Source organism: Anolis sagrei, chromosome 3, assembly GCF_037176765.1.
Source record: "Anolis sagrei isolate rAnoSag1 chromosome 3, rAnoSag1.mat, whole genome shotgun sequence".
NCBI classification, from domain to species: Eukaryota; Metazoa; Chordata; class Lepidosauria; order Squamata; family Dactyloidae; genus Anolis; species Anolis sagrei.
Genome location: NC_090023.1, coordinates 9,217,882 through 9,235,041, shown reverse-complemented (window position 1 = coordinate 9,235,041; position 17,160 = coordinate 9,217,882). Strand labels below are relative to the sequence as shown.

Genomic DNA, 17,160 nt, shown 5'->3' with positions numbered 1-17,160 from the left:
TATATCTGTGGAATGACCATGGTGGGACAAAGGACTCTTGTCTGCTGGAGCTAGGTGGGAATGTTTCAACTGACCACCTTGATTAGCATTTGATTGCCTGGCAGTGCCTGGAGCAAACTTTTATTGAGAGGTAATTAGATGTCCTTATTAGTTTCCTCTCTGTTGTTGTGCTGTTGTAATTTTAGGGTTTTTAAATACTGGTAGCCAGATTTTGTTCACACCTGGCTCCAGCAGACAAGAGTCCTTTGTCCCACCCTGGTTATTCCACAGATATATAAACCCATTTTCCTAGTTCCAACAGACCTCACTACCTCTGAGGATGCTTGCCATAGATGCAGGCGAAACGTCAGGAGAGAATGCCTCTAGACCATGGCCATATAGCCTGAAAAAGCCTACAACAACCCAGTGATTCCGGCCATGACAATATATATAGCAGCATTGTCTCCTCTGAGGGGACTGAAACAAAACCATATCATTTAAGCCCTCAAAGACACCCATGACATCATGCCTGACACATATGGACTTTAGAGTCTTATCTGGAATCTGCTGGGAATATCTAGTCTGCCTGTTTTTCACTCCCTCCATTCTCGTGTCTAATCTAGCCTCCCTGGAAATCTCCCCAAGGTCTTTTCCACAGGGAATTGGAACTTTCACTTTTCCCTGAACGAGCACAGGAATCCAAAACATTGGACTCATCTGCCTGCAATTCTCTCCGATCACTCACAGACTCCCCATCATCCCGCTTATCTTCTGAACCATCAGAAAAATCCTCTAACTCTTGCTGGACTATAACACTGGCCATGTTTCAACTTAATTCACATTAAGCTATTTCCCTCTCCCATTTTGTTTCACCAAAAACTTTCCCAGACCAGATGCCACCTGCTAAGGCCTCCCTCTTGTGTCTTAGAATCATAGAATCAAAGAGTTGGAAGAGACCTCATGGGCCATCCAGTCCAACCCCATTCTGCCAAGAAGCAGGAAAATTGCATTCAAAGCATCCCTGACAGATGGCCATCCAGCCTTTGTTTAAAAGCCTCCAAAGAAGAAGCCTCCACCACAAACTCCGGGGCAGAGAGTTTCACTGCTGAACAATTCTCACAGTCGGAAAGTTCGTCCTAATGTTCAGATGGAATGTCCTTTCTTGTAGCTTGAAGCCATTGCTCCACATCCTAGTCTCCAGGGCAGCAGAAAACAAGCTTGCTCCCTCCTCCCTACGACTTTCTCTCATGTATTTATACATGGCCATCATGTCTCCTCTCAGCCTTCTCTTCTTCAGGCTAAACATGTCCAGCTCTTTAAGCTGCTCCTCATAGGGCTTGTTCTCCAGACCCTTGATCATTTTAATCGCCCTCCTCTGGACACATTCCAGCTTGTCAATATTTCCCTTCAATTGTGGTGCCCAGAATTGGACACAGTGTGATTCCAGATGTGGTCTAACCAAGGCAGAATAGAGCATGGGTAGCATGACTTGCTTGGATCTAGACACTAGACTCCTATTGATGCAGGCCAAAATCCCATTGGCACAACCTTGAGCACAACCTTTCACACACAGACTTGTATTGGATCACAAGAAATGGAGAGAAAGATCACCAGCTTTTTAAAGGCAAGGGATGCTCACAGGTAGTTGGGCCACTCCCTTCCTCCAAAACATAGCCCACAAAACCTGGTATTCTTTGGCAGTCTCCCACTCAAGAGCTAACCAGGACTGACCCTGTTTAGCTTCAAGATAAAACAAGATCTGATACCTTTAGTAGTGACTCCCTACTTCTGGTCCTCCAGATGTTTTGGACTTCAGATCCTATCATCCATGACTATTGGTCAAGCAGACTTGGGCACCTGGGAGCTGAAGTTCAAAACTGCTTGAAGACCAACATTTGGAAACCACAGCACTAAAAGATTTATAGGAAAAAAGGTGGAAACTCCATTATCTGCATCCCTTGAATTGAGATTTGGCCGAGCCATCATCTGCCAAGCTAACATTTCCTTCTGGCAACTGGACTGGATCAAGCTGCCAAGAGTGATGGTTCAATATCCCTTGGCATCTTCTCCATCGATTCACCCCATCCATTACTCTAATGCCTTTAACAAGCCAATTTAATTATGGGTCTTGGCTTCCACATCTTGGCACAGAGAATTGCCTAAGTCAATCAAGCGCTGAGCGAAGGAGTATTTTCTGTCCTTTGTGCCAAAAGCTACCTTTGCACTTAGCGAGGAGCTCAATCTTCTGGTTTGATTCGTTTTTAATCTCGACAGGATATAGGCAGCATGGACTCACTCTGTCATTACATGTTATCAGTTGATGTTATTTTGTTGGTGTCAAATAAGAATGAAAGATTCAGGTGCATCTCGATCGGGTTTGTGAGTCTAACCATTGCTACCATTGCAGTATTAGGTTCTTAGCGCCGACAACAAAATGTCATAGCTACATATGTTGAATGGCCAGACGATGTTACTGGATAATGTATTGTTGAAGGCATTCATGGCTGGAATCACTGGGTTGTTGTAGTTTTTTGGGCTATATGGCCATGTTCTAGAGGCATTCTCTCCTGACGTTTCGCCTGCATCTATGGCAGTGTTTCTCAACCTGGGGGTCAGGACCCCTGGGGGGGTCACAAGGGGGTGCCGGAGGGGTCGCCAAAGACCAGGATACACAGTATTTTCTGTTGGTCATGGGAGTTCTGTGTGGAAAGCCTGCCCAATTCTATCGTTAGTGGCGTTCAGAAAGCTCTCTGATTGTAGGTGAACTATAAATCCCAGCAACTACAACTCCCAAATGTCAAGGTCTATTTTCCTCAAACTCCAACAGTGTTTACATTGGGGCATATTGAGTATTCGTGCCAAGTTAAGTCTAGATCTATCATTGTTTTGAGTCCACAGTGCTTTCTGGATGTAGCTGAACTACAACTCCCAAACTCAAGGCTCACCCAACCCTTTCATTATTTTTTGCTGGTCATGGGCGTTTTGTGTGCCACGTTTGGGTCAATTTCATCTATGGTGGAGTTCAGAATGCTCTTTGATTATAGGTGGACTATAAATCCCAGCAACTACAGCTCCCAAGGTCCAGAGAATGAATATACATCCTGCCCATCAGATATTTACATGTCGATTCATAACAGTAGCAAAATTCCAGTTATGAAGTAGCAACGAAAATAATTTTAGGGTTGGGGGTCACCACAACATAAGGAACTGTATTAAGGGGTCACGGCGTTAGAAAAGTTGAGAACCACTGATCTATGGCAAACTACCTCTGAGGATGCTTGCCATAAATGCAGGTGAAACGTCAGGAGAGAATGCCTCTAGAACACGGCCATATAGCCCGAAAAAACCTACAACGTTACTGGATAACGTTTTTAACAGGATGACACCAATGATTATATGCTTTAACAGTTTTTATATATATTTTATATTGAAATGTTGATTTTTTTTAATGAATGCCTGATACCGAACTCTGCCAATCTGTAACCTGCCTTGAGTCGCCGTATCGTAAATAGATAAAATAATAAATACATGATCAAACCCTGAGAACAGCCTTGTAAACAACAAGCAAGCTCTAGATACGTTCTGTTCTGGTGACATAGACCTCAGATAAGGATTTTCATGAATGCATTAGATATTATTGCTCATGAGCACTTTGCCATTGTCTGCCTAACTCTATGAAATATTGATGCTTGAAATAAACTTTTTCTGAACCAGGGCTCTGAGTAGTTTGGGCTGAAAGCAGTGCTGGGAAGATCCTTTAGAATCATAGCGTTGGAAGAGACCTCACGGGCCATCCAGTCCAACCCCATTCTGCCAAGAAGCAGGAAAATCTCCTTCAAAGCACCCCTGACAGATGGCCATCCAGCCTCTGCTTAAAAGCTTCCAAAGAAGGAGCCTCCACCTCACTCATAGGCAGAGAGTTCCACTGCTGAACAGCTCTTTCACACAGTTAGGAAGTTCTTCCTCATGTTCAGGTGGAATCTCCTTTCTTACCTGTACTTTGAAGCTATTGTTCTGTGTCCTACTCTTCAGGGCAGAAGAATACAAGCTTGCTCCTTCCTCCCTATGACTGGTGGAAATAGCAACCTTACAAGCCTCCAGAAACCGCTTGTTAATGTGTATAATGTGTTGTATTTGTATGTTGATTTTCAAGTTTGGCTCACCCTTTTGATGTGGGAGGAGTTATACATGTGGTTGTATTGAACATGTACCAACTCAGAACTCCATTTTGTGTAGTAGGCTTTTGAACTTCATTGAAGGTTGATGTGTGCTCATGGACTTGAATGAGTACAGATATGCTCAAAGAAACTCAAAGACTATCTATCTATCTATCTATCTATCTATCTATCTATCTATCTATCAATGCTCTCTTCGTTTTGAGTGACATCATAACTCTAAATCTGCTGGACAAACTGCTGCCAAATTTGGCCACAAGACACCTACTAATGCAAGGAGTGACCATCACTAAAAAAAATAATGATTTTGTCATTTAGGAGTTGTAGTTGCTAGGATTTATAGTTCACCTACAGTCAAAGACCATTTTGAACTCCACCAATGATGGAATTGAACCAAACTTGGCACACAGGACTCCCATGACCAACAGAAAGCACCAGAAGAGTTTGGTGGCACAACAAAGGAGCACACAACTCCTCTGTTGCACCAGCTCCACTGGCTGCCAGTCTGCAACCGGGCACAATTCAAAGTGCTGGCTTTCGCCTATAAAGCCCTAAACAGTTCTGACCTCTCAGTCCTCTCACTTCTGCAGGAGTCTACCGTGTACCATGCAGATGTGGACAAGTCTACATAGGGACCCCCAAACGCAGCAGCATTGCCCAGACACGAATCAAGGAACATGAAAGGCACTGCAGACTACTCCAACCAGAGAAATCAGCCATAACAGAGCACCTGATGAACCAACCTGGACACAGCATATTATTTGAGAACACAGAAATGCTGGACCACTGTCACAACCACCATGTCAGACTACACAGAGAAGCCATTGAAATCCACAAGAAGCATATGGACAATTTCAACAGAAAGGAAGAAACCATGAAAATGAACAAAATCTGGCTACCAGTATTAAAAAAACTCTAAAATTGCAACAGCACAACAACAGAGAGGAAGCAGACAGGGACATCTAATTACCTCTCAACAAAAGTTTGCTCCAGGCACAGTCAGGCCATTGTATGCTAATCAAGGTGGTCAGTTGAAACATTCACACCTAGCTCCAGCAGACAAGAGTCCTTTGTCTCACCCTGGTCCCTATAAACCCTTTTCCCTAGTTCCAACAGACCTCACTACCTCTGAGGATGCTTGCCATAGATGCAGGCGAAATGTCAGGAGAGAATGCCTCTAGACCATGGCCATACAGCCCGAAAAAACCTACAACAACCCAGTTCTGACCCAGCTTACCTGTCTGAACGTATCTCTCCTTATGAACCATCTAGGAACTTAAGATCTTCTGGAGAGGCCCTGCTCTCAGTCCTGCCTTCTTCGCAGATGCGTTTGGCAGGGATGAGAGACAGGGCCTTCTCAGTGGTGGCCCCTCAGCTGTGGAACACCTTCCCAGGATATTAGATTGGCCCCTTCCCTCCTAATATTTTGTAAAAAAGTTAAAACCTGGCTTTTTGAGCAAGCATTTGTAAATGCAGTGTAACAGGAAAATATAGATCTATGGAATGACTGGACAATGTGAATTGGAAAATGATTTTAGTAAGGAGGCACTGAGGATTTTTATGGGTTTTGTATGGTTTTTACATTATTTGCTAAATGTTTTAAAATTGTATTTTGTGTTTTCTGGGGCATCGAATTGTGCTGATTGTAAACCGCCTTGCGTTGCCATCGGGCTGAGAAAGGTGGTATATAAATAGGGTTAGTTAATTAATTAATTATTTCTCTCTAAAGTGCAAATGTTGGGATTTTGATGTGTAGGATCACGGCAAATAAAGTGGAACCACGATACTGTAATACAGTGTTTCTCAACCTGGGGGTCGGGACCCCCGGGGGGGTCGCGAGGGGGTATCAGAGGGGGCCACCAAAGACCATCAGGAAACACAGTATTTTCTGTTGGTCATGGGAGGCCTGTGTGCCAAGTTTGGTTCAATACCATTGTTGGTGGGGTTCAGAATGCTCTTTGATTGTAGGTGAACTATAAATCACAGCAACTACAACTCCCAAATTGCAAGGTCTATTTCCCCCAAACTTCACCAGTGTTCACACTTGGGTATATTGATTATTCATGCCAAGTTTGATCCAGATCCATCATTGCTTGAATCTACAGTGCTCTCTGGATGTAGGTGAACTACAATTCCAAAACTCAAGGTCAATGCCCATCAAACCCTTCCAGTATTGGGTTGTTGTAGGTTTTTCCGGGCTATATGGCCATGTTCTAGAGGCATTTTCTCCTGACGTTTCGCCTGCATCTATGGCAAGCATCCTCAGAGGTAGTGAGGTCTGTTGGAAGTAGGAAAAATGGGTTTATATATCTGTGGAATGACCAGGGTGGGGCAAATGACTCTGTCTGCTGGAGCTAGGTGTGAATGTTTCAACTGACCACCTTGGTTAGCGTTTGATGGCTGGTCAGTTGAAACATTCACACCTAGCTCCAGCAGACAGAGTCCTTTGCCCCACCCTGCTCATTCCACAGATATATAAACCATTTTTCCTAGTTCCAACAGACCTCACTACCTCTGAGGATACTTGCCATAGATGCAGGTGAAATGTCAGGAGAAAATGCCTCTAGAACATTGCCATATAGCCCGGAAAAACCTACAACAACCCAGTGATTCCGGCCATGAAAGCCTTCGACAATACACTGCTGTAATAGTATATTGTGAAAGGATGCCAAGATCAATGCAAAGAGGGCCGAGCAAGAAATCTCTATTATGCTATCTCTGCTCTCGGCAGCTTTTGGACTCAACGGCATAGTAGAGCATTTGGAAGTTTTCCCCCAACAAATGCTAAAAGATAAAAAGCAAATACAACCTCAGTAATGGCTTTTTGTGGTCCAAGAAAGTGGGCAAACACACCACTAATATTGCCCTGAAAGTCCATTAGCGACGGGAAAATCGTAAACAACATCTGACTCCATATAAGAGTGGAATATTTGTTTTTAAAATATCATTTAATATGTATGCTGCTCCCTCTCCACTGAGCCCTCGCTTAATAAAAAGAGGCAAAGGAGCAGGAAGTTGAAGACGCAACCTTTGCAGCGCTAATGTCAAAACGGAATTATTATGATTTGGCTCTTCTCACTCAAAGTAATCAGATCAAGAGGGAAATGCTCAATTTCCCCTTGTAATATGGACATACTTGGGAAAATCTTCGCTTGTAAGATGCATAAACCAGGGAGTTGGGTGAAAGGGCAAACTTGAGATGATCCTCAAAACATGAATATTTAAAATGGGGTTTTAAAGCAGATTTTTAATCTTACAGAAATAATGGAAAGTTAGATAACCCCATGAAAACGAAATCTGAATTTAAAATAAACTTCTTAATGCCGAACAGTAGGAAAATGGGGAAGGCTGAGCGAAGGAAGATCGATGCTTTTGAACTGTGGTGTTGGAGGAAAGTTCTGAGAGTGCCTTGGACTGCGAGAAGATCCAACCAGTCCATCCTCCAGGAAATAAAGCCCGACTGCTCACTGGAGGGAACGATACTACAGACAAAGCTGAAGTACTTTGGCCACATCATGAGGAGACAGCAAGGCTTAGAGAAACAATGATGCTGGGGAAAGTGGAAGGCAAAAGGAAGAGGGGCCGACCAAGGGCAAGATGGATGAATGGCATCCTTGAAGTGACTGGACTGACCTTGAAGGAGCTGGGGGTGGTGACGGCCGACAGGGAGCTCTGGCGTGGGCTGGTCCATGAGGTCACGAAGAGTTGCAGGCGACTGAACGAATGAACAACAACGAAGGAAAATGGGTTTATATATCTGTGGAACGACCAGGGTGGGACAAAGGACTTTTGTCCGCTGAAGCTAGGTGTGAATGTTTCAACTGACCACCTTGATTAGCATTTAATGGCTTGGAAGTGCCTGGGGGAATGTTTTTTTGAAGGTAATTTGATGTGCCTGATTGTTTACTCTCTGTTGTTTCGCTGTTGTAATTTTAGAATTTTTTAATACTGGTAGCCAGATTTTGTTCATTTTCATGGTTTCTTCCTTTCTGTTGAAATTGTCCGCATGCTTGTGGATTTCAGTGGCTTCTCTGTGTAGTCTGACATGGTGAAGTACTTTGGCCACATCCTGAGAAGAAAGGAAAGCTTAGAGAAGACGATGCTGGGGGAAAATGGAAGGGAAAAGGAAGAGGGGCCGACCAAGGGAAAGATGGATGGATGGCATCCTTGAAGTGACTGGATTGAACTTGAAGGAGCTGGGGGTGGTGACAGCCGACAGGGAACTCTGGCATGAGCTGGTCCATGAGGTCACAAAGAGTTGGAAACGACTGAATGAACAACAACAAAAGCAGATACAGAACTCCAAACTTCTGCTGTGGATAAGTCCCATTATGAACAAATATATTTATTTACAGTATTTATATTCTGCTCTTCTCACCCCGAAGGGGAATCACGGTGGATCACAAAATGCATATACAGCAAATATTCAATGTTGATTACACGGTTCCCTCACTTATTGCAGGACCACCTGCAATAAGTGAAATTCCACAAAGCAGGGATGAGGAAGACGAGGAGGAGGAGGAGGGGAGGGGGGAGCCCCTTACCGTGGGGCTTGTCTCCGGGCTGGGCCTCGGTGTGGCACTCTTCAGAGGTTTGGGTTTTGAAGAAAAATGTTACGTCAGTCTTTTGTAAAGTATTCAGATTAGCTATAGAGAATATAGCTAGAATAATATGTGGAGCAGTACCCCGTTACCTTCAGCGGTTCATTTCCTGAAGTAATTTTCTGTGTTGGAATTTTAAGACTTGTAACCCAGAAGTTTCTAAGATCTTAACTCAAATGCAACCACAAGCTTTTTATGCCAGTATTTTACTGAAACCATTAAGCATTTGTACCTGAATATTTCAAGCCTGTTCAATAAGTGTTCTTGTTATTTTTATCAACTCATACCAGCCTCAGTGTGAATACCTTTGTGGTCAAAGTGTTATTCAAGTGAACTTTTAAAAGCCTTCTAGGAAAACAGTAGTGGCACAGTGTGTGTTCACAGATCAAACTCTTAATAATACCTCAGCCTGATTAGTATTAATAAGGTGGCAGCGGAAATCTTTTGAAGAATCATTTTAAGTCTTTCAGTTCCAGTGGTTCCCAGTTCCCAACTTGAAATATACAGTTGGGTCAAACAACCATACTCCCTCTATATTTTTGTGAGCTAGTCTGTTGTGGAGGTGTCATCGTTATAATTTGGTGAAGCAGCATTGGGATTATTATATATATATTTCCCCATATAAGAATTTTTAATTTAAAATCTCTCTCTTACTTCTTGGTTGCTTGATTGTTATAGAGGTCCCTTGGGCACTGTTGATGCTACTGCCAGGCCAGGCTGAGGAAGACCAGATCTCAGCCCAGCCTGGCAGTGGCATCAACGGCATCCATGGGGCCTCCAAGGAAGAGAATTTTTTTTGGGGGGGGGGGAGCACAGAAACCTTCTTTCTATATATCTAGCTGCTATATCTTGAAGATGTGCACATGTATTTTCAAGATAATTGCAGCATAAAGTTTTGAGAATACAAGTTGGGACAATCCCCCACGATCCCTTTGCATTGAACCTTAGCAGTTAAAGTGGTGAGTGTCAGGAGCAACTTGAGAAACTGTAAGTCACTTCTGGTGTGAGAGAATTGATCGTCTGCAAGGACTTGCCCACGGGACGCCCGGATGTTTGATGTTTTATCATCCTTGTGGGAGGCTTCTCTCATGTCCCCGCATGGGGAGCTAGAGCTGACAGAGGGAGCTCAACCTGCTCTCCCCGGATTCAAACTTCCAGCCTGTCAGTCTTCAGTCCTGCCGGCACAAGGGTTTAATCCATTGCACCACCTAGTTAAAGTGGTGTCAAACTACCTTAAATCTACAGTGTAGAAGCACCCTAAGTCCGTGTGCCTTTCGGTCCTGAATAGAAAAATCTGGTTCCAAAAAAAGGAGAAGAGCAGTTGAGTACTTTTTCAGCAAACCTTTTTATTCAAAACTAAGAATAAGCACATAGGAAATGAAACAAACATAAAATCAAATCATTCTGAATCTTATAGAGACCACTTAAAGGCTTCTCCCGAAATGTATCCATCATTTTTTTGTATAATTGCTATTTTGGCAGCCGAATAGATAATCATCCCTCTACATTTACTGTTTGACTTTTGTGGGCTTGATTATTTGTGGAATTAATTAAAAATGTTCTTTCTAGTTTGAGTCTACAGTTAGTTATGACTGGAGATAGAAGATAAGACAGTAAATAATGGGTTTAAGGCTGCAGAAAACCATTGGAAATAGATAATAAAGATCCATTAGTTTTATAAATTAACTTGAATATTGTTCTGTTTTGTTTTTGTCACCAACACGTTTCAAATAAAGTTAGAAGGGACTTAGTTTTTACTTAAGCTATCAAGGAAATTGTTCTTTAATTGGAGGGACTTCTGGTTCAAGTCCATTCTTAAGCAAGTATAACAATCTATACTAGGTAAAAGGTAGTCCCCTGATGTTAAGCCCAGTCATGTCTGACTCTGGGGTGTGGTGCTCATCTCCATTTCTAAGCCGAAGAGCCAGCGTTGTCCGTAGACACCTCCAAGGTCATGTGGCCGGTATGACTGCATGGAGCGCCGTTACTTTCCCGCCGGAGCGGTACCTATTGATCTACTCACATTTGCATGTTTTCGAACTGCTAGGTTGGCAGAAGCTAGGGCTGACAGCGGAAGCTCACGCCGCTCCTCGGAATTGAACCTGCGACCTTTCGATCAACAAGCTCAGCAGCTCAGTGCTTTAACCCACTGCGCCACTGGGGGCTCCAACAATCTATACTATTCATAAATAAAACTATTTATGCTATACTATTCTATATATTTCTTTGCGCATATATTAGCCATCCCCTGCCACACGTTGGTGTGGCCCACATGGGGGTTCTGTGCGGGAGGTTTGGCCCAATTCTATCGTTGGTGGGGTTCAGAATGCCCTGTGATTGTAGGTGAACTATGAATCCCACTAACTACAACTCCCAAATGTCAAGGTCAATTTCCCCCAAACTCCATCTGTGTTCATATTTGGTCGTATTGAGTGCTTGTGCCAAGTTTGCTCCAGATCCATCATTGTTTGAGTCCACAGTGCTCTCTGGATGCAGGTGAACTACAACTCCCAAACTCAAGGTCAATGCCCACCAAATCCTTCCAGTATTTTCTGTTGCTCATAGGAGTTCTGTGTGCCAAGTTTGGTTCAATTCCATTGTTGATGGCATTCAGAATGCTCTTTGATTGTAGGTGAACTATAAATCCCAGCAACTACAACTCCCAAATGAGAAAATCATATTTTTTTGAGTGATGGTCACTCCTTGTGTTGTGAGACGTTTTGTTGCCAAATTTGGTGTGATTTCATTCATTGGTTCTTTTGTTTTTAAGGTACTCATTATGCACAGAGCATTTTTATATATATAGAAGATATGATACTATCACCTTTATGTCCCTTTTCAGAGCATCCTCTATTTAAATGTTTGTGTGCATATTTGTGTGTGTGCGCGCACACACACACAGAGGCACCCCTATATTTTAGACATCTTAATAGATTGTATGTATATATGTATGTGTGTGCATTCTTTAATTTTTACTCAAAATATATCTATGTTGCCTTCTAATACCATCTCTTTTTCTCTTTGAAGTTGTGCTATTGAGGCATCAGATTTTATATAGTCATTTCCACAAGTTGCAATATGTTATATATCTCTAAGTTCACTATAGCTATGACCTTGCATTTGACTACATTTCCTTGCATGACAAAAGGTTGGACTAGATTGCCTTTGGGGTTCTCTTCTAATTCTAGGAGCCTATGCCAACCTTCTTGAAGTGACTGGACTGACCTTGAAGAAGCTGGGGGTGGTGACAGCCGACAGGGAGCTCTGGCGTGGGCTGGTCCATGAGGTCACGAAGAGTCGGAGACGACTGAACAAATGAACAACAACAACATGCCAACCTTACTTCTCTAGCTTGGCCAGGCAAGCATCTACCTGCACTGGAGCCTGAATCTACCCAACATAAACAACACATACAAAATGCTTTAGTTTAGTCTCTATTTACTATGAGCAAAATAGGTGGCTGGGTTGTTGTAGGTTTTTTGGGTTGTATGGCCATGTTCTAGAAGCATTCTCTCCTGACGTTTCACCTGCATCTATGGCAAGCAACTTCAGAGGTTGTGAGGGTGCTCACAACCTCTGAGGATGCTTGCCACAGTTGCAGGTGAAATGTCAGGAGAGAATGCTTCTAGAACATGGCCATACATCCCGAAAAACCTACAACAACCCAATGATTCCAGCCATGAAAGCCTTTGACAATAAAATAGGTGGTGGCTGAAAGGTTTTGATGTCAATGGGATAGTGACTCTACTCCAGGTTTGTAATCCTGATTTGAAAGCAGCTCTCCAAGGTCCTGAACCCTATCATCAAAAATATGATTCAGCACCTTTGAGAGAAAATAGGCTTAGAAGCACCTTACTATACTTTTGGTCTGCAATTCCTCCTCCCCATTCCAGACTGGGAAATATAATCCTTTGGACTCTCATTCCCAGAATCCCCAATTTATTTATTTACTATATTTCTATATTGCCATTCTCAGCCCGAGGGTGACTCATGGTGTTTTACAGGACGGCACAATTTAATGCCCATAACAATATAAAAGCAATTAAAGCATTTAAACATGGATAAAAATTCATTACATAATAACATCAACAAAAACATAATAAAACCATAACATTACCAAATCATTATCCAGTTGCGTTGTCCAGCCATTCTTCTGTGCAATAGAACCTTTTAGGAAAGAATCCCAATGCCCTCCCTGAGTCCCCTTTCAATCTATCCCAGGCATGGGCAAACTTGGGCCCTCCAGTTATTTTGGACTCCAACTCCCACAATTCCTAACAGCCTCAGGCCCTTTCCTTTTCCCCTCTCAGCCACTTTCAGTCAGCAGGTTCAACAGCTCAGCGGTTTAACCTACTGTGCCAACAAGGGACATATAACTATCAAAAGCTCCAGGCAAAGACTTTTCAAGTCAAAAACAATCAATAAGTGAGTTAATTTCAAATACCCTGACATTTGTTTGTTATTGTTTGTCTTCTGTTTCCAACTTACAGTATTCCCCCATTTATTGTGGGTGATCTGTTACAGGCAGAGGCGGCCCTAGGTAATTTTCAATGGTAAGCAAACAGTATTTTGCCCCCCCCCCCCAAATCAATCACTGATATATATTTTCTGTTCGTCATGGGAGAACTGTGTGCCATATTTGGTTCAATTCTATCACTGATGGAGTTCAGAATGCTCTTTGATTGTAGGTGAACTATACATCCCAGTAACTACAACTCGCATATGTCAAGGCCAGTTTTTTCCCAAGAGCGCCTCAAGAGCGCCCCTGGGCAAAATCAACTGTACTGCAAATGCTTACTTTGCGTAATGGTTGAGCCGCCCCTGGTTACAGGACCACCTGAGATAAGTGAAAATCCACTGAGGTCGCTCCGCCCTCATGATCTTCACCGAGTCTGCTGCTCTGTGCCTCTCTGCCTCAGAGGCCCCTTGGACACCATTGATGGCACTGCCAGGCTGGGCTGAGGCCTCCGATACGGCGAGCAGAAGACTTAGCGAAGAGCACAAGGCCACCACCGAGTGGGCAGTGTTCCCACTCAGCAGCAGCCTCGTCCTCTTCGCTGAGTCTGCTGCTTGCCACCTCGGAGACCCTTGGGCAAATTGATGGCCTCCGAAGCGGCGAGTAGCAGACTTGGCGAAGAGAGCGAGGCTGCTGCTGAGTGGGCAGAGACAAGCCCCAGGGTAAGGCTTAGCGCCAGACTCCCCACCTCCTCTCCCCCCCCCCCCGGGTTATTGTGGCCCCACAAAACAGCGAGTCCGCAATAAGCGAACCGCAATATAGCAAGGGAACACTGTATGACATTCCTATTGTGGGTTCTTCTTGGCAAGACTGAGAGGTCGAGAGAGCATGACACATCTGCCAAAATACAGCTCACATCCAGAGATTTTAAGCAGTCATTTTCTATCCTATTCATAAGAGAAACAATGTCTTCTGCCGAGAGTTCTGATTTGCACAAAAACAGCTTCCAATTAGAATCATAGAATCAAAGAGTTGGAAGAGACCTCATGGGCCATCCAGTCCAACTCCATTCTGCCAAGAAGCAGGAATATTGCATTCAAATCACCCCTGACAGATGGCCATCCAGCCTCTGTTTAAAAGCTTCCAAAGAAGGAGCCTCCACCACACTCCGGGGCAGAGAGTTCCACTGCTGAACGGCTCTCACAGTCAGGAAGTTCTTCCTCATGTTCAGATGGAATCTCCTCTCTTGTAGTTTGAAGCCATTGTTCCTTGTCCTAATCTCCATAGAAGCAGTAATCACGCTTGCTCCCACCTCCCTGTGGCTTCCTCTCATGTGGCTATCATGTCTCCTCTCAACCTTCTCTTCTTCAGGCTAAACATGCCCAGCTCCTTAAACCACTCCTCATAGGGCTTGTTCTCCAGACCCTTGATCATTTTAGTCACCCTCCTCGGGACACATTCCAGCTTGTCAATATCTCTCTTGAATTGTGGTGCCCAGAATTGGACACAATTTTCCAGGTGTGGTCTAACCAAGGCAGAATAGAGGGGTAGCATGACTTCCCTATATCTAGACACTATGCACCTATTGATGCAGGCCAAAATCCCATTGGCTTTTTTTGCAGCTACAATTTACAGGGTTTGGTTGAAAGGTTGTAGTTCTTTTCTTTTACCAATGTGAAAAAAAATATTTTATTCCAATGGGAACAGACAATGGGAAGAATGTGTCACATGAAATCCCAGTCCAGCTATAGATTCACCTGGAGACTGAGCAATCTTTGTCCCATTCAACTGTTATTAAAATGTGGGTTGTTTATGTTGTGTATATGGAAGGCAGGAGACATATTTTAACACTCCAATCAATCAAAGTGCTCAAATTTGGATGAAGATGATATCTTAGCACGTACAGACACAGAAATGGTGGTTAAAAGAGTTAAATTCTTCCAAGCTTTCATGTAACTCCTTACTTTAATTGATATTTATTCCTAGGTTTCTCTTCTCATTCATGAGGTCTAAGAAACTTGCTTTAAAGCAGCAAGTGGAAGCAAAAATCCTCTGGGTTCAAAAAAGTTCCACCACCCGAAGCTCTGTAAATTAGTAGATCCCAGAAGAAAAATATAGTTGGGGAGATTTTTGCTGTTCTGGACATTGTTTTTGCACCTAAAACTAGATTCAGAGGGGGGAAAGGAAGCAGAGGATAGAAGCACGAAACTGATAGTTGCCAAAGTTTGCATTAGTTCAGAACAGTGGATAAACTGCTTTATAGTTGAGACTAACACCTCGACAGGATTCACCGGCTTCCAACAGACATCGGAGATATTGTGTGCCACAACTAGATTCAAGGGAAAAGTAGGAAAGCAGAAGGCAGAAGATGGAAGCAAGAAACAAATACAAAAGTTTGCCAAAGTTTGGATGAGTTCAGGACCCTGGAATAGCTGCTTTATAGTCCAGACTAAAACCATGGACATTGGAGTCTCTATGTGCCAAAACCAGATTCAGATGCCCAAAGCAGAAGCTTGAAAGATGTGCAAGACAGATCCAGATTCAGGCACTGAACACCACAGAGCATTTCAGGTGAGCCGGTTCAAGGCCATCCTCATAGGCCAGGAGGAAATACATCACCTTCCGGATTTTGGCCAACTCCACCAGCCGCTCTCCAAATTCCAGTGCATCGGCCTCATTGCATTCCACTTCTTGGGAGCCTGGCTTTTTCCAGAAAACGGCCACTGGCTCCAGGAGTTGCCTCCGCATGAGGTTGGTGAGATCCGGTGTCCAGAGCTGAGAGGTGCCAATTATGGCCACTTTGCCCGGTTTCTCCAGAGTGACCTTCCAGCGCAGGAAACGGAGGCCATGTTGCTGGGAGAAGTCCAGCCGGTAGACAAATTCATCGGCTTGGAGGAGTTTCTCTCCATCCTGTGGCTTCTCCTTCTTCTGTTGGAGGCTTCGTACTCTGAGCCTCATGCACTGGGTCAGCTGGATGTCCTGAACCAGAGGAAGCTCCAGTGTGGATGGCTCTGAAGCCATGGTGATGCCCTTCACTTCTCGCTTCCTGTATTCTGCAGCAAAGTGGTGCAACGTAGTTCAGTTCAGGCAATATATGCAAGCGGGGGAAAACCTTGCAAGCTCTCTTTCTCTCGCTCTCATCCATCCCAGTGCTAGGCAACCTGGGTCAGTGACGCAGAGCACCCGGAGGGGGTTTCCTCTGGGTGCCCTACATCTCATTTGCAGGACTGGAACCGATCCCGGCATCGCGTGCTAAAATCTATAGGGATGTGACGACAACAACCCTCCTGGCAACAACCCTTCCAGAGCAACCAAATGAGGTCTCCAAAGTGTGAAGATGATCTTTCCGGTGTGAGTAGACGGTTTGTAGCAGTAGAAAGAGACCCTCAAGAACAGTGGTTCTCAAACTTCCTAATTCCACGACCCCCCTTAATACATGTTGTGGTGACTCCTAACCATAACATTATTTTCGTTGCTTCATAATGTAAGTATCTGATATGCAGGATGTATTTTCATTCACTGGACCAAATTTGGCACAAATACCCATTATGCCCAAATTTGAATACTGGAGGGGGTTGGAAGGGGAATTGATTTTGTCGTTTGGGAGTTGTAGTTGCTGGGATTTATAGTTCACTTACAATCAAAGAGCATTTTGAACTCCACCAACAATGGAATTGAACCAATATTGGCACACAGAACTCCCATGGCTAAGAGAAAATAATGGAAAGGTTTGGTGGGCATTGACCTTGAGTTTTGGAGTTGTTGGTCACCTAACTCCAGAGAGCACTGTGGACTCAAACAATGATGAATAGGGACCAAACTTGGCACAAATACTCAATATACTCAAATGTGAACACTGGTGGAGTCTGGGGAAACTAGACCTTGTCATTTGGAAGTTGTAGTTGCTGGGATTTATAGTATGCAATATTCCTGCTTCTTGGCAGTGGGT

At 43.8% G+C, this 17,160-nt stretch overlaps 2 protein-coding genes across 2 annotated transcripts in view; both read right to left on the bottom strand.

Annotated features, from left to right (window-relative positions):
- Nucleotides 1-17,160, bottom strand: part of CAPN5 (calpain 5) — a 141,460-nt gene that overhangs the window by 27,261 nt on the left and 97,039 nt on the right. The gene's annotated exons all lie outside the window — the stretch shown is intronic.
- On the bottom strand, nt 15,297-16,355 carry OMP (olfactory marker protein). Its single transcript, XM_060766979.2, has one exon. It carries the CDS (start codon nt 16,230-16,232, stop codon nt 15,753-15,755), a length of 480 nt encoding a protein of 159 aa, XP_060622962.2. The 5' UTR covers nt 16,233-16,355; the 3' UTR covers nt 15,297-15,752.